This window comes from Diabrotica undecimpunctata, chromosome 2, assembly GCF_040954645.1.
Source record: "Diabrotica undecimpunctata isolate CICGRU chromosome 2, icDiaUnde3, whole genome shotgun sequence".
Lineage (NCBI taxonomy): Eukaryota > Metazoa > Arthropoda > Insecta > Coleoptera > Chrysomelidae > Diabrotica > Diabrotica undecimpunctata.
In genome coordinates, this window is record NC_092804.1 from 147148940 (window position 1) to 147173950 (window position 25011).

The 25011-nt window shown below is 33.3% G+C and overlaps 1 protein-coding gene across 1 annotated transcript in view; it reads right to left on the reverse strand.

Annotated features, from left to right (window-relative positions):
- LOC140433947 (retinal guanylyl cyclase 2) overlaps positions 1-25011 on the reverse strand; it is a 518935-nt gene that overhangs the window by 19926 nt on the left and 473998 nt on the right. Inside the window, exons 17-18 of the mRNA XM_072521918.1 lie at positions 20685-20891; positions 6519-6795 (exon numbers count right to left, since the gene is read on the reverse strand). Of these exons, the coding sequence (XP_072378019.1) occupies positions 6519-6795; positions 20685-20891 (484 nt within the window). The remainder of the gene's footprint in view (positions 1-6518; positions 6796-20684; positions 20892-25011) is intronic.

Below are 25011 nucleotides of genomic sequence, written 5' to 3' on the forward strand. Positions count from 1 at the left end.
AGGCTGAGTTAGTCCAACGACTAAAGAACGCTTTGCTAGAAGAAGGACTAGTTCCAGAGACTTATATATTTGAAGACAAACATGATGCTGTCCTCTCGTCGATTTCGAAAATTTCTGGTGACATCGCATCATTGGAGAACAAAGTTTCCGGCGACATCGCTTCGTTGGAAGACAAAGTTTCTAACGAGATTTCTTCGCTGGAAAGCAAAGTCTCTGCTAACATCTCTTCGGAAATCTCTAAAGTCACTTCTGAGATGTCTGCCCTGGACGATAGAATATCTTCATTAAAAAACCAAGTTGCTGCCGATATGTTAGCCTTCGAAGAAAAGATATGGAAAGAGATGGAAAAGAAGATGGAGGAAACAGGGACAGCAGAGAGAGGTAACAATCCGATTACAGTGGAGATAAAAGAAGACGAGACGAAATTTAAGTTGGAGACACGGCCGAAATTTGAAGGAAGTGGAGGTTCTATTCATGTTAAAGTCCCAACTTTCGACGGAAAATCATCATGGAACAACTACATGAAACAGTTCGAATCAGCCGCAAGAGCAAATGGATGGTCTGAAAAAGAAAAGGCTGTAAACCTGACTATCGCCCTTCGAGGAGATGCCTTAGATGTGCTTCAGACCATAGCCGTAGAGGAGACCGATGATTTCGAACAACTGAAGAAGAGGTTAAATATGCGATATGGCCACGAACATTTGGAGCATGTATATCAGTCACAGCTTAAAAATCGTAGACAGAAGAAAGATGAGGCTCTTCAAGAATATGAGGTAGATATTGCCAGATTAGTACGATATGCTTATCCAACAGCTCCCGAAGACATGATGGAAAAATTGGCCGTTCAAACGTTTATTGATGGTCTTCGTGATCATGAAATGCAGAGAACACTGCGATTAGCTCGTCACAAGACGCTGGTTGATGTCCTATCCGCCGCCCTCGAATACGAGTCAGCTACGCAGGCCTCTGGCGGGTACAGTAAAGTTAGGACTGTAAAAGAGGAAGGAGATAAAGATAAACTTGACCAGCTCGTTTATATGATGAAAAGCATGACATACAAGAAAACGAAGACCATCAGATGCTGGAATTGTGGCGAAATAGGACACGTACGAAGCTCCTGTAAGCACCCTAGGTACGACGCAAATCAAGAAACTCACCATCAGGAAAACTAGAACGGGTCAGCCTTAGGGGGGCAGCTTCGACCCAGAACTTTTCCAAAGACCCTCTCATACTAATAGCTTCTTTGAAATGTCGTGAAGATAGTGTATATGTAGATGGAGACATAAATGGTAAAAAGCATACGTTGTTGGTGGATACCGGAGCGACCAGAACCATTATACGCCCGACAGTTATAAACAGCCGAAAGAAACTGTTACCAACGAGGTTACGACTTCGGACCGCTACAGGTGAAAATGCCAACATTCATGGAGAAATCCAGGTACAATTGGGAATTGGGGCAGAAAAGTTTGTCCATACTGTTATAGTTGCTGACATCGAAGAGGATGTTATATTAGGAATGGACGTAATGAATATGCATGGATTCCAATTGGATTTTAAGAATAAGGTAATCAAAGTTGGCAACGAGGAGGTATTTCTCCATCCACATAATGACAACACTGTGCAAGCAGCCATTACAGAAGATACAGTCGTGCCTGCGAGAAGCGAAACGATCATAGTAGCGCGACTACAGGGAATTGTAGACGAAGGGAGACCTGTTATGATGGAGCCTTGGAACCACGACGATGAGGTTGGCCGTGGAATCATAATTGGAAAGGAATTGGTGACTTCGGCTAAAGAAATTCCTGTGAGACTTATCAATGTCAACGACTACCCAGTGACCATAAAGAAAGAGACAAAAGTAGGAACTTGTGTACCTGTGACATCCATAATTCGTCAGGCGACAACATCTGATAATTCCAACGACAAATTCGACCAAATGGTTGCAGTTGCAGGACAGTCTCTAAATCAGATGGAGAAAAGGAAATTAAGGGAATTTCTTCGGCAGTATCGTGATATTTTCGTACCGAAAGGAGGAAAGACGGGAAGAACTACCGTTGTTAAGCATAAAATTGATACTGGTAATGCTAAGCCAATTCGTCAAACAGCTCGACGATTACCACAGGCGAAGAGAGAGGAAGCTGAAACGATTGTTCAGGAAATGAAGAAAGACGGGGTGATAGAACCTTCTACGAGTCCATGGGTCTCTCCGGTGGTCCTGGTTAAGAAGAAAGACGGAACGACGAGGTTCTGTGTGGATTACCGTTTGCTGAACAACGTTACCAAGAAAGATAGTTATCCTCTGCCTCGGATCGATGACACATTGGACACATTGGCTGGAAGTAAATTGTTTTCTACTTTAGATTTGAAGTCTGGATACTGGCAGGTAGAAATGGACCCAGTCGATAAAGAAAAGACAGCCTTCACCACAGGATCTGGATTGTGGCAATTCAACGTTATGCCATTTGGACTTTGTAATGCTCCTGCGACATTTGAGAGGCTTATGGAAAATGTGTTGAGAGGGTTATCTTGGAAAACATGCCTGGTTTATTTAGATGACATAATCGTCTTGGGGGAGACATTCGAAGATCATTTGAGGAATTTAGAAAACGTTTTTAATCGACTTAAAGCTGCCCAATTGATGCTAAACCCCAAGAAGTGCCAGCTATTTCAAGGTAAAGTCAATTATCTGGGTCATATAGTCAGTAAAGAAGGAGTGGCCGTGGATAAGGGAAAAATCGATTCCATTAAGGAATGGCCAAAACCAACTGACAAACATCAAGTGAGAAGTTTTCTTGGACTATGTACTTACTACCGGAGGTTTATTAAGAAGTTTGCAGATATCACTAAGCCATTAACGCGACTTACAGAGGAAGCAAGAGAATACCGCTGGGATATAGACTGTCAAAATGCCTTTGAAACGTTGAAAAAGCATTTAATAACAGCACCAATTTTGGGGTATCCACTGCCAGAAGGAGAGTTCATCTTAGATACGGATGCAAGTAATGTGGGAATTGGAGGAGTGCTGTCTCAGATTCAAGGAGGACAGGAACGAGTCCTCGGATATTTTAGTAAAGTTCTTTCAAAACCTGAGCGGAATTATTGCGTCACGAGAAGAGAACTTCTAGCAGTAGTTAAATCAGTAGAGCACTTCTATCAATACCTCTATGGAAGGAAGTTTTTAATCCGAACCGACCATGCCGCCCTTAAGTGGTTGATGCAGTTTAAGAATCCAGAGGGTCAGATAGCCAGGTGGATCGAACGACTCCAAGAATACGATTTTAAGATTGAGCACCGAGCCGGAGTTAGCCACAGAAATGCTGATTCTCTTTCCAGAAGGCCATGCCCCGCAGAGTGTTCCCACTGCAACAAAACGGAATCCAAGGAAGCAGCAGTGCTAAGAACGACGATTGTCAACGACGACTGGACGCCTACTAAGATAAGGGAAGAACAAGAGAGAGATCCAGTTATACAGAAAATCCGAAAATGGAAAGAGGAAAACCGTCGACCACCTTGGCAGGAAATATCAAACCTATGCTCAGTAGTTAAGACGTATTGGGCCCAGTGGGACTCATTTATCATCGAAGATGGCTTGCTCAAACGAGTCCTGGAAAATGATGACGGTTCAGAGAAAAGAAGACAGTTGGTGATCCCAAAGAGCAGAATAGCCGAAGTACTTCGTCAGTTACACGACAGTCCATCGGGAGGGCATTTTGGTGTAAGGAAAACCCTTCAGCGAATTCGGGAACGGTTTTATTGGATGAACAGTTCCGACGACGTAAAAGACTGGTGTAAGAAATGTACTATTTGTGCTACGAGTAACGGGCCTCACCGGAAAAGGAGAGCTCCTATGAGACAATATAATGTTGGAAGCCCGTTTGAAAGAATAGCTTTGGACATTGCAGGGCCATTTCCAGAAAGTGAAAATGGGGGCAAGTACATGTTGGTAGTAATGGATTACTTCACTAAGTGGGTCGAAATTTATGCACTTCCAGACCAGAAGGCCGCCACCGTTGCAGATAAGTTGATCCAAGAATATATCAGCCGATTTGGAGTGCCTTTGGAGATCCATAGTGACCAAGGCAGGAACTTTGAAAGTGATCTATTCCAAGGAATATGTGATAGACTAGGCATGAAGAAAACAAGAACTACCGCGTATCATCCGCAATCGGATGGTATGGTAGAACGAATGAATAGGACAGTTGGCAAGTATTTGACAAAGATGGTGTCCGATCATCAGCGAGACTGGGACCAATACCTTCCGTTCTTCACAATAGCCTACAGATCTGCTGTTAACGAATCAACGGGCCAGACACCAGCCAGAGTCCTATTCGGACGCGAAATGCGACTACTTTGTGATCTAGAATTTGGGTGTCGACCTGGAGAAGATGTAGCAGGTGAAGATTATGTGATCGAATTACGAAGAAGAATGGACGATGTACATGAGTTGGTCCGTTCCCACCTTCAGATCGCTAGCGACCGAATGAAGAAACGGTACGATACACAAGCCGAAAAGGGTTGCTTTAAGAAGAACGACAAAGTATGGCTGTATAATCCCAAGAAGCGAAAAGGTTGTTCTCCCAAATTGCAGCAGTTTTGGGAAGGTCCATACCTCATCATGGAGAAGATCAACGATGTCATCTACCGAATAAGCAAGATTCCGAGGGGAAAGCCGATGATAGTACACCATAACCGGCTGGCGTCTTTCGAAGGTGACCACGGCGTAGATGAAGAAGTGGAAGTAAACCAAGTCCAAGACGTGTCTGACCTCACGTTCGAGGAATTTATGGGTGCCTATGGAGGTACCGGTAAAGCAAGACATGGTGTTACCACTGAAGAAAAGCAAGATCTACTCGCGCTCCCCGATGACTACTCGCTGGCCCTTACCATCCCGGCCAGTATCAAAGACGCACCAGGGTTGGCATCCGTCTTTCGAAGGAAGTTTGGTCGAGTTGCAGAACTTCAATGCCAGGTGCCAGCTCCCGGTAAAACCTTGAAACTCCAAGATGCATCACGTTACCTTTTCTACCTGGTAACAAAAGACACTGCCCGTGACCAACCTACCTACCGAGATGTGTGGGAAGCCTTACTTCAATTGAGAGAGCACGTACTAGAGTCCGACGTGCAAAAGTTAGCCATGCCAAAGTTGGAGTGCCGCCAATTAGATTGGAGGGTTATCCGAAATATGGTGGAGGAGATCTTTAAAGACACCGAAGTCCAGGTGTTAGTCTGTTGCAATCCGCATAGTTACTGGTGCGGAGAGAAAACCGTCCCTTGTCATTTTTATACAACTGGAAGTTGTAAAAGAGGGTCCAGTTGCCGATACCAGCATACAGTTCCGGTTTCAGTCCCGACAAGGTTCCAGGAGGAACCATCTTTTAAGAGGGGGGCAATGTTACGATAATTATCCTGGCCTAAAATAACCGTAAATATTATGACTAATGTGTTCTGTTTTTAGATTTTACGAGAGTATTCTATTAGCCGGCAGAAATTTACCTGAAGGGACCTTCCAGAAACGGTCGAGCCGATGTAAAAATACCCGTTTGCCTTACCGTTATAATTTCGCCGCTAATCGAGAAGGCTGTTCGATGATTCTAGCGTAAAGGCAATGGCATATATAAAGGACATTTTATTTGGAAGGAACAGTTAATTCTGAACCCGCGCTCGCGAATTTGTTACGTACGGATATAATATATAAATTATTGTCAGATAAGTTAATATAAATAAAGAAATAAATTAAATCCGTAAGTGTTATAAATATTGAACCTTTTAATAAATTCACAACAATTGCCATATTCGCTGTGACTTAATAAGTAGATATACTGGAGGTGTTATGCTATACATTAACAAACATTATGATTGTTTAAATTTTAAATCATTTTAGATGCGTAATAATTATTGCTGCAAAGTCGATTTTAAATCCATGGTTTTTTTTGGTGCTGTGTTATACTATTCACCATCCAGCTCTGATGCTCAATTCATTAAAAATTTGGAAGAACTATGTAACGCTTCATTTACTACAAACTTATTCAATACGAATGTATTGAATATACGAATAGACCTGGGTAAATTTTATTAAGTTAAGCAATATTTTTAAATTTGATCTTCAATTTGCATTGATGAAGGTAAATTACTTTCAATCACCTTTTTACCAATGTTGACCTATGGAGCGAAAATACTCTCCACGATGCAAAAAGTACCAAAGAAGATCCGAAGAGCTCAAAGAGCGATACAGCGTGCAATGTTGGCTGTTTCTTTAAAAAACAAGATCTTAAACTAACAGATATAACAAAAATCAGGAGTGACTAATGATGTAGAGACTATAGAAATACCAATTAGTAGTTGAAATAATGAATAATAGATGTACGAAGCGAATACTGGCATGGAGATTTTCTGTTTGTTTCTATTGTCTCTTTAAAATGTTAAAAAATTATAATTTGTATTATATTTTTCTCATACCTAAAATACATTTAATAGCTTTATGCGAATTTCTAAAAGAAAAAAATAATAGTACTATTTACCAGTATATTGTCTTCGATTCTAACGACCTCTTCAGCCCGATCCAGGCTAAATTGTCTTCGAAGTAATTTTCCTACCCTGTGTTTTGGACTTAAGCATTTATAATGATTGTATGGGGTACTTAGGTCATCCTCGTCAATTTTTCTTGGTCTTCTGAACCCCGAAAGAGACGTAGTTGAGGCACCGAGAAGAGCAGCAGCAACTTCTGATGCTGAAACCGGTGTTCCTAATGGTGCAGGCACTTCACTTGATGTACTCTTTACCATATGACCATCTTGTCTGAAAATAAAATTATTTGTTAGTTAAAGGTGAAGTAAAATATTTTAAGAATACGTTTTATGATATTATAATATCTGATAAGTAAAGGGTGCAGCAACTGTCAAATAAATGTCAAATCAAAAGGCGAATATTTTGAACCTCTTACAAAAAATATCAATTTTAAAGGTTTTTTCTTCACTTTTGCGGTATTACTTGTAGTGGTAAAAACACATTAAACTAGTGGTCTGTAAGACAGTATATATTTGGTGTGTAGGAAGTGAAATCTCTAAAAAATCGACATGGAAGAAATTCCACCGAAGTCTCCAGATAGAGGGAAATTTTATATAGAATTAGGAGAAGATAGGATGATGGAATTTGAAGAGTTAAAAGAAATAGCAACATGAGGGTAAAAGATGAGATAAAAACGAAAAAAGCCAAACAACTAGCACTAACGAGGTAGGTAACCAATTTGATTTTAATAACGATGCAACTTTGACCCAATTTAATAAAATAGATAGATCAGATAATCTACATTTAAGTAAAGTTATAAATTTAAGATTAAATAATAGATATAAATTAGGAGATAATGCACCATAGTACATATAGAAAATAAAAACGGTAATACCGGCAAATTACACAGGATCGGTACGGCCCGATTAATTTTACGTTCAGTACCTGAAATTGAAAATAATATCACACAAACTACGGTAGTTGGTAGAAATAAAATTAAGGTAGAACTTTATAATTTTGCTAGTGCTAATAAATTAATTGAATCTGAAAATTTAAGAAGCAAACAGTACGCGGCATATATTCCAATGTTTTTTACCAAAAGAAAAGGAGTTATAAAATCTGTAGATAAAGAGATAGAAGAGGATAATCTGTTATCAATAATTCAACCTAGGTTTGGAATGAGGTTTGAAGTCTTACATGTAAAAAGAATAATGCGGAAAGAGGTACAATAAAATGGACCTACTATCTACGTAAAAACAGGAACTGTAATAGTAACTTTTAAAGGTCAGTCTATACCTACAAACGTAATTATAGAAAAAATAATATACGAGGTTGAAAATTACACATTTAGAATGTTACAATATTTAAAGTGCTTGAGATTTGTGTATATACGTGTTCAATGTAGGGGAAAAGATAGATGTGAAAGATGCGGTGAAGAACATAATAAATCAAATTGTTCCAATCCGAACAGTTTATTTTATGTATTGTGCAAAGGAAAACATAGCTTTACTGACAAGGGAGCAAATTGTACGGAAAGAGAAAAACAGGAATATATTAAAAAGATTATGAATACCGAAAATATACCATATTACGAAGCTAATAATAAATATAGAAAATATTATTCAATTGTAAGCAAAGAACAAGAAAGCAGGTACTTCCAATAAATATACAATCTATAAACGAAAACAATCAAGTAGTATTGATTCTAGTAACGCAGACAAAGAAATAATGGAAGCGCACAGAAAAATTTTGCAAACACCAAAAGTACAAAGTCAGCCTTGTTATAATTTTAACAACCCTATTTATCATAATAAAACACAGATACAAAACGATAATCAAAGTAATATTGGAGAAATTATAGTAAACTTTATTTCAACAACTTTAAACCAGATTAATCACAATGTAGATGAAAAAATGAACAAGAATAAGAACAAGAAAAACACTTCTCCGGGAATAGATAATATACATTATATTATGTTGACAAATTTACATCAAAAAGGAACAGAAACACTATTAAAAATTTTTAATTAAATATGGAAATCAGAAGATATTCCAAATAATTGGAGAGAGTACCGGGTGATTCCCATACTTAAAGCAAATCGAAATTCTGATTCGACAGAATCTAATAGAGGTATTTCATTAAGCTCTTGCATAACAAAAATACTGGAAAGAATGATAAAACTTAGGCTCGAAAGATGGTTAGAAAAAAATAATAAAATATCACAAACACAATTTGGATTTCGAAAAAATCATTCTACTGTGGAAGATGTTGATTCAGCATACGACAACGTTAATTTAAGTATACTATATAACAAAATGACACAAATAGGTCTTCCCGAATGTTTTTGTCAAAGAATAATAAAACTATATGACTGTAGAAAACTTTATATATCTGTAAATGGTAACACAATTGGTCCAAGGCTAGCGATGGATGGTTTACCTCAAGGAGGAATATAAAGCCCGTTGTTATATTTAATTTATACTGCTGATGGCTTGGCCTCTCCCAAGATTTGTACCGCTTTCATTTTACGTCTCCCACATCTAGATCGTTTGAAGTTTGTGTAGGACAGTGTTTTTTGTATTCAAATCTAAGGTACCAAATCTTTTTTAATAATTTTAAAAGAAATAAATAGCCAGTGAAGCGAATAGTTTTGTTAAATTTTTCTAAATAAATATTGAGATTTTAAATAAAGATTTGCTTTCATTTCAGTATATAGGTTTAAAAATAAATATAAATTTTATGAATCAGCTTATTGTCATGTTTTACTTTCTTTCAAATTAAATTAACTTTGGATAATTCATTTTAATTCTGATTAATAATTCAGAAAAGTTGAGTAGTTCCATTTCGACATACGATCGTTAGTACACCTTTTCTATCATTTGGTACATAACCATATTTTTTAAGTCTATTGTATTAGAAAGCTCAATGGTACATTTGTTGATAAACATATTTTTAATCCTGTTTTGTTAAAAGGTTCAATTCAATGTAAGGTTTGTTGATAAATTAAGATATTTTTATTTGTAAACTGTTTATGTAAAATAAAAATAAATATGTAATGTTTCGCTTTTAACCAGGAGTTTAATTTATTTTTAAAGATATTCACAGTTGAAATTTTTTAGGAAAGAAAAGCGTTTCTTTTCAGACAACAAGAGGATGTCTTTAAACAGAAACAACAGGAATCTTCTTGTTTAGTGTTGCCCAGGACATCTCTGTAGGTATTTTTTTGATTTCTTTTTTGTAGTTAGTCCTCCAAGCCCTTCCCAAATAAAGAAATCCTTATCCACGATGCAGCTCTGCAACCAAAATACGAGTAGCCATTCGCAAAAGTTTTAATTTATTTGCTTACCCCATCTTCAAGCCCAGTAATTGTTCAGTCCTCCTTTTTAGTGCCCAATAAGTAAATTATAATTGTTACACAATATCTTTCTTATCCTCAAATCCTGCCTTTAAAATAGTAAGGTAACAAGACAAAAATCACAACTCTACACTTACATTCACACAGCTGATCTTCCCGCTAGCAAAAAACTATAACCATTGCATTCTGTCGTCCTTCTGAAATCTTGTAGACTTACTTGGATGGTACTTCCCCTTGGCTAAAAACGTCACCTACACCCCTTGAAGAGGTGCCTGTACAACTGTGCCATTAAATGGTGCAATGGTGTTCTTGCAAAAAAGGTGCAAAATATCTGGGAATCCATCTAAATCGACGATTCACTTTGAGGATACATATATTTGCTACGAGAAAGCAACTTGGCTTAAAGCTGAGCAAATGTTCACGATGTTAGGTCATAAATTAGAATAATTAATCACTAACAAACTGCTGATTTACAAAGTCGTCTTAAAACCGATATGCAGCTACAGAATTCATAATCTTAATCAAATCTCGAAATCCTACAAAGATTTCAGTCAAAAATAGTTAGGGTTATGGTGCATAACTAACAGGGTAACTTATTGTAATCTTTAAATAAAATATGTCAAAGAAGAAATATCTTACTTCTCCCAGAAGTGTGATGAACGCATATAAAATCACCCCAGAGCATTGGCTCAACCCCTAATGAAACGTCCGTCCAGCAAAGGTTAAGAAGCACTTTCCATGTGATCTGTCTGTCAAATTTTCGAACGTTAATACTGTTACGATAGATAATGACGTGTCATATGATTCAAAACTGTAAACATGTTTTTCTAATAAGTATTTTTTAGTAGGCAATATCCAAGGGACCCCTACGCTAAAACCGGTTCCAGCCGTCGACTGACTTCTAGTAAATTCGCCGAAAGACCAGTTCTTGAGTCACCTTCTTGTCTATTCGATGAAATCCCGTTCTAATGGATAGAAGGTCATCGATTCATCGCCAGAACTTCGAGAATAACGGCATTTTATATTTAAAGAAGGAATTTTGTTGTAATGGAACAGTTAGTTTTTGAACATCGCGTTTTAAAACGTAACGCACGTATTATAATAAATGTAGATAAATTATATTATTATTAGTGTAAGATAAATTAGTAATAAAGACTTTAATAAACTTATAAGTGTTTTAAGTGTAGAACCTTTAATAATAAATAAAAACAATAAATTAAAATAATAATAACATTACAATACTTTTCTATATTATAGTGTTGTATAGTATTGTGTCGCTTCCCAAACCCAACCTTAGATAAGTAAAAGGAAAGTACAGGTTTCATAAAAGTTTTGACACCGTCATTATCATTTGCTATTGTAAAATTTAAAGATAGCAAATTAAATGGGTTGTTTATTAAAAAACAAATATTATTATTATTATCAACAATTTAAATAAGTGGGTCATATTCCTATATCAAAATGTATCAATCAATATAGCTCTCTGAGGCTGCAGCATCAGAACATAGCGACACAAAATAAATTCGTTGAAATTTTAAACATTTGCCTTTTTCAAAATGTTTCCACCAATGTCCATTTCGGTGATATTCAATTTATTTAAACGTAATTTTATTAAATTTTTCCATTCTATCGCAATATCTATATTTAATAAAAGACTAACAAAATGAACGCTGTAAAAATGTTATTCTCTTTGCTTTTACGTGCCATTTTTACTCTTTTGCGACCTTTTTGTTAATAAAAGGTTTTAATGCAACTATGTTTTGAACAAGTTCCGCATCGCATAATCACGTGAATTATTGGAATGTTTTTCAGGTAATAGATGAGTTTCTTGTTTATTTTGTAATGCTTCAACTAATTTAATAACTTAATGGAAAAGTTAGTTGGTAAAACTTTTCTTACTTTCTGGATAATAAAAAGAACTATATATATATATATATATATATATATATATATACATATATATATATATATATATATATATATATATATATATATATATATATATACAAACAACACAGTTTATTAGGGCTGTAGTCAGAAGGTTTGGCCGGGATGTTACAGAAACACTCTTTTGACTTTTGGTCTAGCTTTCGGAATTTTTTTATTCCTTCTTCAAGACACTGTAATTAGAAGAATGTGTAAATATTTACAATATATCAAAAATTGCCAGTGCAACTTACTAGTCGTTGAGATATAACGCTATGACACTCAACATTAATAACACACATATAAAATATAACATATAAAATAATGAACGAAATACATTTGAAAATTTAGGTATGATAGTAAAAATTTTGTTTGTGACATCTTTTAATGGTGTGTTTTAACTGATCCACAGAGAACAGAAAGAAAAAACAAAGTAGTATATTAAACCTGTCTTGATGGTATGCAACATGTTTTGTATGCAGGTGTATTATGGTGTGCATATATAAAAGTAAATCTTTATTTTATTCTTAATGTTTTGTCAGTAAATAACAATAAATGTTACTCAGTTTATCTATGTCAGACTTTTTATTTATACAAGACGTATTGGATTTTATGAAACACATTTCCAAGAAAAGACGTTTTGAATGGTTTTTTTCCTTTCCAGGAAAAAAAAACCGAAAAACACAGTAGATTGTTTTAAATGAAGAAGAGGACAGTCTAGTAAATTATATTCTTCAATCTTCGAAATTATAGTGTGGATTAACCTACTTTCAAATTCGAATATTTTCATATGGGTATGCTCTGGAGCTTGAAACAATGTGCCAAAGTCATGGTCAGAAGGAAAATCATTTTGCTGGAATTGAGTGGATGAAAGGTTTCATGAAGCGTCACAATAATTTATCTTTGCGAAAACTGGAGTCTACGAGTCTAGCCAGAAACATTAGTTTTAATAAAGTTAACGTAGACATGCTAGACGTTTGCTAAAATAATCATTGCCAATGGAAATGCTATTCCACCTGTTTATATCTTCCCAAGAGTACGATTTAAAGCGTCAGTTCTGACTAGAGCTCCAGAAGGCAGCATTGGTATTGCTTCTTCAAGTGGTTGGATGACCAACGACGGATTCCTCGAAGTTAAAAAAACATGCATGCTTCTAAGGAAAACCTTGCGTTAATACTTTTGGATAACCATAATACACATGCAACGTTAGATGTTATATTGTATTGCAGAGAAAATGGTTTAGCACTCTTAAGGTTTCTTGCACACACAACACATCGTTTGTAGCCTCTAGATGTGTATGTATTTCGTTTTCGTGCAGAATTCAACTTATGGATGTCTATACGTCCGGAAAAACTATAACAATTAATGACATTGCACATCTAACAGCTCCAGCTTTTGACGAAACATTTAATAGAAAAAACATTAGTTCTAGGTTTTTAAACACTGGTTGCTCTCCCTTTAATGAAAATATTTTTTCCTCAGAAGATTTCGTAGGAGCTGAAGTTACGGTTAAGTCTATGATTGTCTAAATTGCAGTACACTCTTTAATTTCAAAATGTCTTCTACATCATCATTAGCAAATGTTCAACTACAATTCAACAATAATTGTCAACCTGTTTCAACAAAGTTCCAAAATTGTAATTATTTCCGATATAAGACTTACTCCGGAACAAATTCGTCCATATCCAAATGCAGTGAGAATAAGTTCTAAGAAAAGAAGAAACAAAACAATTTCAACCATTCTGACTGCTACACCAGAAAAAAATAGATTAGAAAATAAAATAAAAAAGAAAAGGAAAAAGAAAAGGAAAAAGAGAAACGGTCTTAGAAAAGAAAGGTAAGCAATATAGAAAAAATCCAAATCCCATATTCACAAAGTTTTTGATGAGGAGACATCAGAAAGCGAAATTGAGAATTAATGCGAAGAATTAGATGATAGTTTTATAGAAGTTGAGACTGAAGATGGTAAAGATTTTCGATTAGATCTTACGAATATCCAGAAAGGGGATTTTGTTCTCATTAAATTTGCTACAAAAAAACACTCAAATTCTGTATTAGTCATAAATGACATAGACATAAATGCATTATGTTAAATAAATATTTCAAATTGCACCTTTTGCTTCTTCTTGTTGTTCCATCCCTATCGGAGATTGGAAATCATCAAGGCTCTTCTGATATTATTTACAGCTGACCTAAAAGAGTTCATTAGTGTTACAGTCAAACCACTCTCTCAAAGGACGCAACCATGACATTCTTCTACGGCCTGGATTTCGTTTTCCTTGCATTATATTTTGAAGTAATACGTATTTATGTCCTCTTATCAGGTGACCCAAATATTCGAGTTTTTTTTTTGTTTGATCGTTGACAAAATTCTTTGGTCTTTTCCTATCCTTCGCATTACTTCAAAGTTTGTGACTCTTTCAACCCAACTTATCTTCAGCATTCGACGATAGCACCACATCTCGAAACTTTCAATATTTTTTAAGTTGTTCTGTTTGAGAGTCCAGGCCTCTACACCGTATAATAGCGTGTTAAATACGTAGCCCCTTAGTATTCTTAATCGTAGAGGGATGCTTATATCTCTGTTGCAGAAGAATTTTCTCATCTTTATGAAGGTGGTGAATTTTTTTTTTAAATTTGTACACATGTGCCTCCTCTCCCCTAGTCTAAATTTGTTTACCAAGGGAAAAATACCTGCAATTAAAGAAACTAAAACTAACTATATTTGGTTTTGAAAAAGTTGTTTGTATTATATGAAAAGAATTGGTTTGTAATTTCATGCAGGACTTTTTTTCTAAAATTGTTTTCGATTAAATTACAAAAGATTATTTGGGACGTGAATTTGGCATTGTTTAAGTCTTACCTAGTATTCTGCCTTAATAAGATTGATGATGATAAAAATATCATAAATGCTTATAACTTAAAGGGATCCATGCTGATGTGTAAACAATTGAGGAAGCTCTAAATTTTGTACCGACAACGTCATTTTAAATATTTTTACTCACCTGTAGAAGGTTCCTTATATTATTGTCTCTGTAGCTTAAATGCAAATAGTAATCACATTTTGAAGACATAATGGCATATCTGCATATTTTTCTGGATTTAGTCTCTAACCTGGTGTTTTTTTACTAATACTTCAACAAGCAAGACTTTTTATAATTTTATTCATACAAATGGTGGCTCTAGTGTAAAATAAACGGCAGTAAGAGATAAAAAATTAATTGTAAAAACTTTGGTAAAAAAATGTCTTTTTTGCATTTATGTCGGTTTGATTTCAAGGCGACGACATGTTAAATATCATTAGAAGACATGGATTTTAATAGATTTTAGGAACGTATGTTCTTTTTTGTAATTCACAGTGGCAGTAACAAAGTAACTAAATAATAAGCTGTAAAAATAAAATCTTTCGACTGCCACTGAAAAAATTTGAGAGTTTTACATACCACGATTTTACTTAGTTGAGCAATATAGTTTACTACAGCAATAAAACCACGTATTAGCTTACAACAATAATACTTTTTATAAAATTACTTTCGTTTTATCCTAAGTCTCATTTTAAGGGTTAAATTGAATTGAAACAGAATTATTGAAGGACTATCTCCAACCCACATGAGTTCCATTTCATTTACGAGAAGAAATTATGGTCGCTACCCTCGTAAAAGTTTTTTTACCCGGTTCAGTGTAGACTTTATAGGTTGTTGCATAAAATAGGGTTACGGCACATCGTCATTGAGACTACAATCGTGTATTTTTCGAGTAGGCTTTTAACTGAGACTTTTGTGAAAAACAGATAACACAGTATTAGTAGAATAATTAAAATTTATAATTTGAGTAAATAAAACAAAAATATCTGAACTTAAAAATATTAGTTATTCTTTAGTTTTTATTCATGTTATTATTATAATATTAATTAAAGGGCTTAATTTTTTTAGATATACCTTATTATAAATTCAAAAATGTGTCCGAAATACTAGAGGGTCATTCAAAAAATTCAAGCGACCTATAATTATTTCTTCATTGGAAATGTATCTTTACTTGTTATCTTTTATTGTATCCACTCTGTATTGTGACATTCAGGTAGTTGATACATTAGGTTCAAGGGTTAACATAAAATGAAAACGAAGGATTTGCCGATATAGTGCCGTGTATAAATGTTTGGAAAATGAAATTTATTATAATCTAAATTTATTATAGAGGATAAGATAGAAATATGGGCTACCATTTTGTTTATTGCTGATATCTTGACTATTTTTTGTTGGAAATAGTTCAAATTACATAATTGGCATGTAGAATTGTTTTGCTCTTTTGTGCTAGTCCGTTTTTCTGCCTAGTAAGATATTTTTTTCTGTAATGTCATAAAAACACTCACGGTGTCATTTAAGTAAGAAACGGAAAGGTGATATAAATATGGGCTATTAGTAGAAATATTTTTATTTTTATTTTATAATTTTTTATGTACAATATTCACACACATATTCGTCTCTTTCTGCACCAGAAAAATCTATATGTGCCCATAAGTTGCACATAAGGCACTAAATCCATTTTCATCTCGATAATCCTCACAAAATTTTCCGTCACAGAAAATACAATTTACATCCGTATTTTCCGGATCCGTTACACCAGGAATCTCTTCCAAATCCATATCTTCATCAGCTGGTTGAAATTCCTGCTCACTATCGTTGTCAGAAGAACTTTCGATTTCCTTTTTATGCCGCCTCTCTGACTTGTTTTTAATTTTTTTCTTAGTCACCTCTCTTGTGGCCGTAATGTGTCATTTTACTGGTTGTACATTTAATTTCTTTTTGCTATTTTGCTAGTCTAATGCTTCCTTGTAAGGTGAAGAAGTTATTACCCTTGATTTCGATGATTTTTTACCACGATTTGTAGATTTTTTCTTGATCGACGGCACTGGCGATATTTCAAATGGACAAACTTCTGCAAACCAGAAGGACCTGGTTTACTAATGTTGCTGGCTTCTGGTGTTTTTGGTAGGATATCAGATTCAATAGCTTGCGGACTTACAAACTTCTGCAAACCAAAAGGACCTGGTCCACTAATGTTGTTGGATTCTGGTGTTTTTGGTAGGATATCAGATTCAATAGCTTGCGGTTCTACATGGCTGTGGTTGTTACTCTCAATTTTTGCTGCAATAAAATCTCCATCTGAGAACACAGTCTTATTCAATGGATAAATTCCAGTGGCGCGGAATCCATTTACAGCAATTTCTCCAGTTTGGCTTTTAACGTATGCTTTGCCAAAAAGTTCTCCAATATCATACTGAGAAAGGGAGCGGTTATTATGACGTAACCATTGCCTGATTTCGTCGCTATACTACATGAATAAACTCCTCCTCTCCAGACACAAGGATATCTCAACTAATCCACTTGGTCCAGTATAAAACTATACATCTGTTTATTATTTATAGCATGTCAGTTATTTCTTCTGTCTGCTACCACAGTTGGAACTCTTTTTCACCAAACACAAATACAACTTTTCACAGTCTAGACTTTTTTAAAAAACTTGGCTAATTAGCAACGTCGTCTCCACAAAAAAAACTATAGTATGCTCGCCCGATATTCAATTTACAATGCCTTCCTTTCTCTTGCAAAACTCTATCCAAATTCCTACATCTCCCTCCTCTTTTTCCTTGAACCAATCAGAACGTATCTCCATCCAAACAAATTTTACTTTCTTCAAAGAAAAAAAGCTAACTTTCTCCTATCCAATAATCCGTCGGTTATCTAATAAACATTTTCAATTTCTAGAGAAAATAGGATAATTACCTCTCACAAACTATTTACAAATCTACCCTATTGTATAATTCTTGGTAATCCATACAATAGAAAGTTTAAGGTAGAGCTGTTTACAAAAATGTCTATTTAAAACTAAACTGTTAGAAAAATCAATATATTATTGTCTTTTTATTTTCTGGGAATGTCTTTGAACGTATAAAATTCACTTTCCGAAACAAAAAACACTTTCTAAAACTAATGCTAAACAGTATAATATACAGGGTGTTTTTTCTAACATTTTCTAAACTAAGGAACACTCGAAGAGTGGTGGGTTTTTCGGTCAAAGTGGAGAAATAAAAGACAAAGAAGGTGGCTACTTCATCTAAATGTGTAAAGAAGCTTACACATTTTATATCTTTGACTGCTACATATCTTTTTAAGGTAACACACTTATAATAACTTTTCCATGGATGTTTGGTTTTTCATATTGTTCTTTTTAGATGAACTGATGATGCTTCTTGATTAAGAAGCGAAACGTCTTCAATAACTAGATAAAGTAGCCACCTTCTTTGTCTTTTATTTCTCCACTTTGACCGAAAAACCCTTCCTTAGTTTATATTGGATTGACGGTCGTACTCCTCTTCTCGATATATATATATATATATTTATATAGAAAAGAAATTTAATCTTTGCAGATTAGTTAAATAGTAAACTCTTAAATATTGGGGAAATCTGCAAGAAATACTCTAATGTGTATCAATTGTTTCGCCGAACGTTTTCGCCAAAGAGAATTAATTTGGCTTCTTCAGGGCTGAAAGAGAATAAATTATAATTAGCTACCATATATTATATATTAAAACATTATTGATCTTACCGTAACTTAGAATTGTAGAGTTAGAATATTAAAAAACTTTGCTAGTAACATAGTGGTGTTTTTTGTTACTATGTGCAAAAAAAAGTTTTTTATAAGGATTGAAATGTATGGTAGCTTCGAACTTGACACGTAAAGGCTTACCCAAGGTTAATCGAAAAACCCAATGCAACTACATTTAAAAGGAGGTAATTCTTTGAATTGTCGGCAATAACTAAATTTTTGATTTTTAGATAGTTAAAAGTGAGGTTCTGTTTAAGCCAGAACGCAAGCGCTGACAACTTCAGTAGGTCGTATGAATCTTTATGTCGTTAAGGTTTATTGGTAAAAAACGAATGAATTTAAATCCCAGTAAAGGGAAATATTATTTTGATTTTCTTTATTTAATTATATTATATTGTTCATGTATTATTGAATCTTATTGAGACGTATCTAAGAAAAGCAAGGGAATGTTATATATTTTTTGTTAATGAAAATTAATTATAAAGGTATGTTAGTTGTTAATGGATATATCAGTAAAGTTAGTTATCTGTGATATAGTATTGTTCTTGGTATCTGATTTAAGTAACAGGTGGTATATATCGCTTAGATTCTTGATGTCACTCTTAATATTAATGGAGAAATCGTTAAGGAAAATATAAGACATTTCAATGAACTCTCTTTTAGATTTATTGTTCTCACGGTGGAGAATTGTGGTGTTAGTATAGTCCATGAGATGACCAGTGGAATGGACATGTTTGGCTAATGCACAACGGTCAGGGTGAAGTCGAGAATCACTTTTGTGTAGTGTAATACGTGATTTCAATAATTGAGATGTTTGACCGATGTAGGAATTGTTGCAAGAGAGACATGGAATGTTGTAGACAATATTACTAAGCCTATCTATGGGAGTCTTATCTTTTATCTTAGAATAAAGATTATTAATTGTTAGGACTATATATATATATATATATATATATATATATATATATTTATAAGGGCAAACATATAAATTCAAAGAAGTAGAAAGATTCCAATACTTGGAAGCGACATTTACCAGGACACCAAATATATAAAACAAGAAATCCAAACGAGAATTATGGCTGATAATGGTTGTATCTTTACTCTAAACAACTTATTAAGAAGTAAAAACATATCTAGAAGGGCTAAGCTAAGAATATATAAGACAGTGATAAGACCAATAGTATTATATGCCAGTGAAACGTAGACGATAAATTAATCAGAACAAGTTATGCTTAAATTATGGGAGAGAAAAAAGCTCACGAAAATATTTGGAGGAAACCTATGAAATGTAATGTGGATCAAAAGACCAAATATAGAGCTAGAGACGATGTATGGAGAACCTAATATCGTAGGAATCATAAAATCACAAAAACTGAGATGTCTGGGGTACATTCAAAGGATGCTAAACACTAGACTACCCAAAAGAGTACTAACTAAAGGCACCGGAGGAAAAAAAGGAAAGATACAGCAAAAATCAGGTGGAAGAAGGAGGTTAAAAGAAACATATAAAAACTAAAAATCAGAAATCGAGGGTTTACCGAAGGTAAAGCAGAAGACAGGAAAGAGTGAAAAAGAAAAATTAGCCAAGCCATGGGCCTTCTTGGCCTGCAGAGCTAAATTAAACATAATAAAAAATAGAAAAATTCAATTGGCATAATTCATAAATTGCTCTCAATTTGTAAGAAACTTACTTACCTTCTGAACAGTGTATGTAACAGAACCATGAAAAGCAGCGTCTAGTCAAAGTTTCTGCATCGGGATATTGTAGCCAGAGGATGGTCGCTGTACACGCGTTGAACGAAGATACTTGTGGTGCGAAAGCTTATGTGGTTCTGTGTATTCCGCAAGGTACTGCTTCCTATTTACGTAGCTTAAACGTATAGTGTAGTCCAGGGATTAGTTCGAAAAACGTACCGTAATAAATTAGGTTTTAAAATTGTCTTTGGCCGTCAGTACAAAATTGTGTATACATATTTTCTTCATCAAATTTAATTTATTAAAAGCTTTTGTACTCTTGGGAGAATTAACGATAAGCGAATCTCCGAACTTGACAGATATTATGAGTTAGCCAGCTTGAACGTAGAAATTTACAAATGTAAAGGTAGATTTTAAATAAGTAATTAAAACATATAATTAAAAAGGCCATATTATTTTAAAAATATTAAAGGTAAAATATGTAATTAAATAGTAAATACATTTACAAACATAAAAAATTAACCTTTAGGTAAATTAAGTTGAAATACAATTGCCTTAACCCTCATACTTTGTCACCCCTATTTCACATATACATACCTTTGTCCTGTATCTTCTCCAGCTTTTGCGAGGCTAGAAAACTTGGAGAGTTCCATGTTTCTCATAAATGAGGGATTAATGCTGGGCAATTTGTTGTAGTGATCCTCTGCAGTCTGATGTCTCGAACTTCCAGATATTGAATCGCCTGAGTCTTCGTAATGATCGTGCTGGCTTACTGAGGAGCTTATAATAAGGCTTTCATCCAACCTGCAAGTGTGGGGTTTGCTATTATTGACAAAACTCAAATAAAGAGATTATGTTATCAACAAAATTAGTTTGATATCCGTATTAATGATAAACCGTTCCTCGCTGGGAACTTCAACAGCAGTTTACGATTTTGTTGGTTCTTAGGTTTATATTATGTAAATAGCTTCTAGTTTCAGTGTTCGCTTTTCACGAGTTACATTAGAGTATGTTACATATAGCAATTAAAGTTTAATCTATTCAAAACCACCCACACAATGCAGATGGTATTATTAAATTATAAATTATAATATATTCCGACCGATTATTTAATGCGCTCACATAATATGTGTATACAAAATAACGGTAAAAATTTAGTGTGACAATAAAGAATATAAAAATGGTGAAAATTATTACGAATCACTTTGCAGTAAGAATATACCTCATTTTTTAACAAAAAAAAAATTAAATTATTCAACATAGTTTTATTATCAAACAAATTAATTAAGCAATATGTATAATTTCATAAGTTTTGTATCATAATATTGATAAGTAAATAAATGAAATTTATTTTAGTAACTGCCAAATTTTCCTATTATTGTTGGTAGAACTTTTCATTTCTGTTTCATATTTCTATAATAAACTTTTGACTCACAATTTTTTTTCCAAAGATAAAAATTATTTTTTGGATAATATATATTAGAAAACTATGATAATTAACACCCTTGATTTTTGAAGTTATACCTCTATACGCGCGCTCCACGTTGGAAATTTGTATGGGAGTGAATCTGTGAAATCATTACATATGTAAGATAATGAGTAAGAGAGAGACAGAAGATATATTTTCTCTCTCTTCCTCTCTCGAGAATAAAAATGTTCCTTTTGTATAAATATTTAATATTATATATATTATATATATATATATATATATATATATATATATATATATATATATAATATAATATTTATTAATATTATTATTTATGTGATATGTTTTGTATTATTTATTAAATGTTCATAATTATTTTAGTCTTTTGTATTTCAAAATAATAATCTCAATGTATGACCGAGAACTGTCAATTTTGAAATACGTTTGTGTCATGTCTAATTGGCAAATACTTTACGTGTTTGGTTCATACGCTGGTGTATCTGAGTTCGAATCCCAATATGAATTTCCTTTTTTATTTTTGAAATATTTAAAAACCCTACGTTAATCTTATTAAATATATGTAATATACGCAAAAATGCTAAATTTTAAAATAAAATAAAAATTTACAACATAATCCGAGTTGTTGGTTTTTGAAGTTATTTCGACTTTGCAAATTTGGACGGGAGTGAATCGGAAATTTGCACAGGAGTAACAAGCCTCGTTAGGCATGTTAAATTATAAATTAAAACTTGTAAATATCTCAAGAAAGTTCAAATGTGTACTTATATACACAACAAACAACAATTAAATATTGTGTTTGTCAATGTCAGATAAATTGACAGCTGTATCACCAAACAATATTTTTTTTATTAATATTGTTATCATGGTAAATTAAACATATGCGTAAGTAAGTTACGTATATTGTCATTTTTGAATACTTATGAATATTGCATTTTAATTTGTATTGTATTATTAAATTGAATTATGTTGCAGTGTATTGTATTGTATTTTTATATTAATAACAAAATTAACAATGAATTTTACTGCAGAGTATGTGTAAAAAAAAATTTGCATTCAACTGCTTTTATACATATATGAAAATAAAAATATACATTTTCATTAAAATATTGATTCAATCCTTTATTTATTTACTATACTCCTATTACAGGCCAAATGTTTATACACAGCAAACGATGCACCATATACCTGTATACCTAATTTTTGTATACCTAACATATGTAATTATTGTGCAGATTGACTCCCATATAAATTTGTAACGACGAACGCGTGTATAGAAGTATAACTTCTACCGGCAGTCCCACTGGACTGCCACACCCGTTTTTTTTTCAGAATTTTTTTTTAATATATGAAAAAATGTCTGCAGTTGCTGACATTGGTAGTCAATGAAATAAATTATGGTGTTTATTAAGAAATGGAAATACAGTAAAAAATTACATAAAATGTAAGTGTAAGTAAAGTAAAATACACAGGGTGGTCCTTAAGTAATTGTACAAAAAGAAACAGTAGATTTTATACTTGAACTACAATTTTTTACAAGTTTTACTACAAAATGTTGATATTAAGAAAGATACAGGGTGTTTAAGTGCAAATTTAAAATTTTATTTTTCGAGATAATCGCATTTTACAAATCAGCTGCATAATTCTGATGTAACGCAATTACTCCAGGCAACGAAGAAAAAATGGACAAAATCATCAATACTTCTGAATTTTGGTATAAAATACCTTAAACTAAAGTTAATAGTTAACGAAATATTAAATAAAATAAATATATCAGCAGGAAAATTAATAATAAGATTTGACAAAATAACAGAATAATAGGATTTTAAATTAAACATTTTACGTTTTATATTAAATTAACGTCATAATCAAAACATTTTATTTACAAACCTAATTAAGAAATAGTTTAAATAATTAACATTAAATCTTTTGTCAAAGTAAGTGTTCGATATGTCCACCATTTCCTTTAGTTCATTTTGTCAATATATTCCATAAAAGATCGTCTCATATTAAATAGCATCATTGGTTCTAAAGAAACTGCTGCAGTATTTATTTCTTTCCATAGTTGGTTGCGAATGTTTATGGGATTCTTGCAGACACGTTGTTTTAATGCACCCTATATACCAAAATCAAGCGGATTAAATTCTGGGCTACGTGGTGACTATAATATATAATTTATGGATATATCCTTTGGATACATATCCAACTCTTATGGTATATTATGGAACTACATCTTATTTGTTGCAGAGGTTGAATAATGTATTAAACTGCGATGTATCTCGTTTATTGGTTACTTATATACACACAGAATAACGTATCGATGACATCACTTATTTATATGATTACGTTACAGCTTACGAGTAACTATAATTACATCTCGAACAAATGGACTATTATGATTTACTAACGAACTAATATTGTGCTGAACTGAATTGCCTGTGTGCTTACTAAGTATATTTAAAATAATTTTGGTTATTAGGCTAAAGATGATTGTAAAAATGCTGAGTCTTTAAGGTTAGAATTGTAGCCAGAACATTATACACAAGACACATATGTGTTATTCAATACCTTTGCTCTAGTTTCTAATTGTCCTATTAAAAATGGGTAAACAATTTACGTAATTAATAATAATTATTCTTTTGGGATTTTTTATGAATTAAATAATTATGGTCAATATCTCACCACATTTCCAAGGAATATGACTACCATGACCAATCCAACGTTCAGAAAAGTGGTATTTAAGTATGTTCTCACTGCTTTCGCTCTAGAATACGGTGGTGTACCAGCTTGCGAAAACCACATATTTTGGATTCTCAGCATTTTAAAATAAAGAAAAAGTAATATAATGCCAGTATAGAAACTTATAGAAGCGATAGAAAAAGAAAATTGTAAACATGATAATGTCCAACGTCTGAATACAGACACAGCACCTAAAGAAGAAGATAAAAACTTTTTTCCAATAAGACATTTAGCAGCCATAACAAAGCATTTTGTGATGTTACATTATTATATTTGAGTTGCTTTAATAAGAATAAACTATTAATTATCTTTTTCCACAGGTATTCAGTGCTTTACCGCCCAAATATCACAACTAAGAATTATTATGCAGCTGACTTATTAAATGCGATTATCTCGAAAATGGTTTAATTTTCAAGTTATTAACAAGTATACTTTTTCTTTGTAAACATAATGTATCTTTAATATTTTTTAACACAAATATAGCTAACTTAAAGAGCAAAAAAGTTAAGCGCAAATTTATGCCACACATGTGACATAGGTGGCGCCCTCTATCAGTTACATCAAAGTGTGTAAAAAATTATAATTTATGATACTCTAAAACATCCAATTGTAAATTTTTGCCTATAAATGTTTACAAACGTAAAAGTTATAGAGAAAAATAAAATTTTAAATTTCCACTTTAACACCCTGTATCTTTCTTAATATCAACATTTTATTGAAGCAAGTTGGCTTAAATCG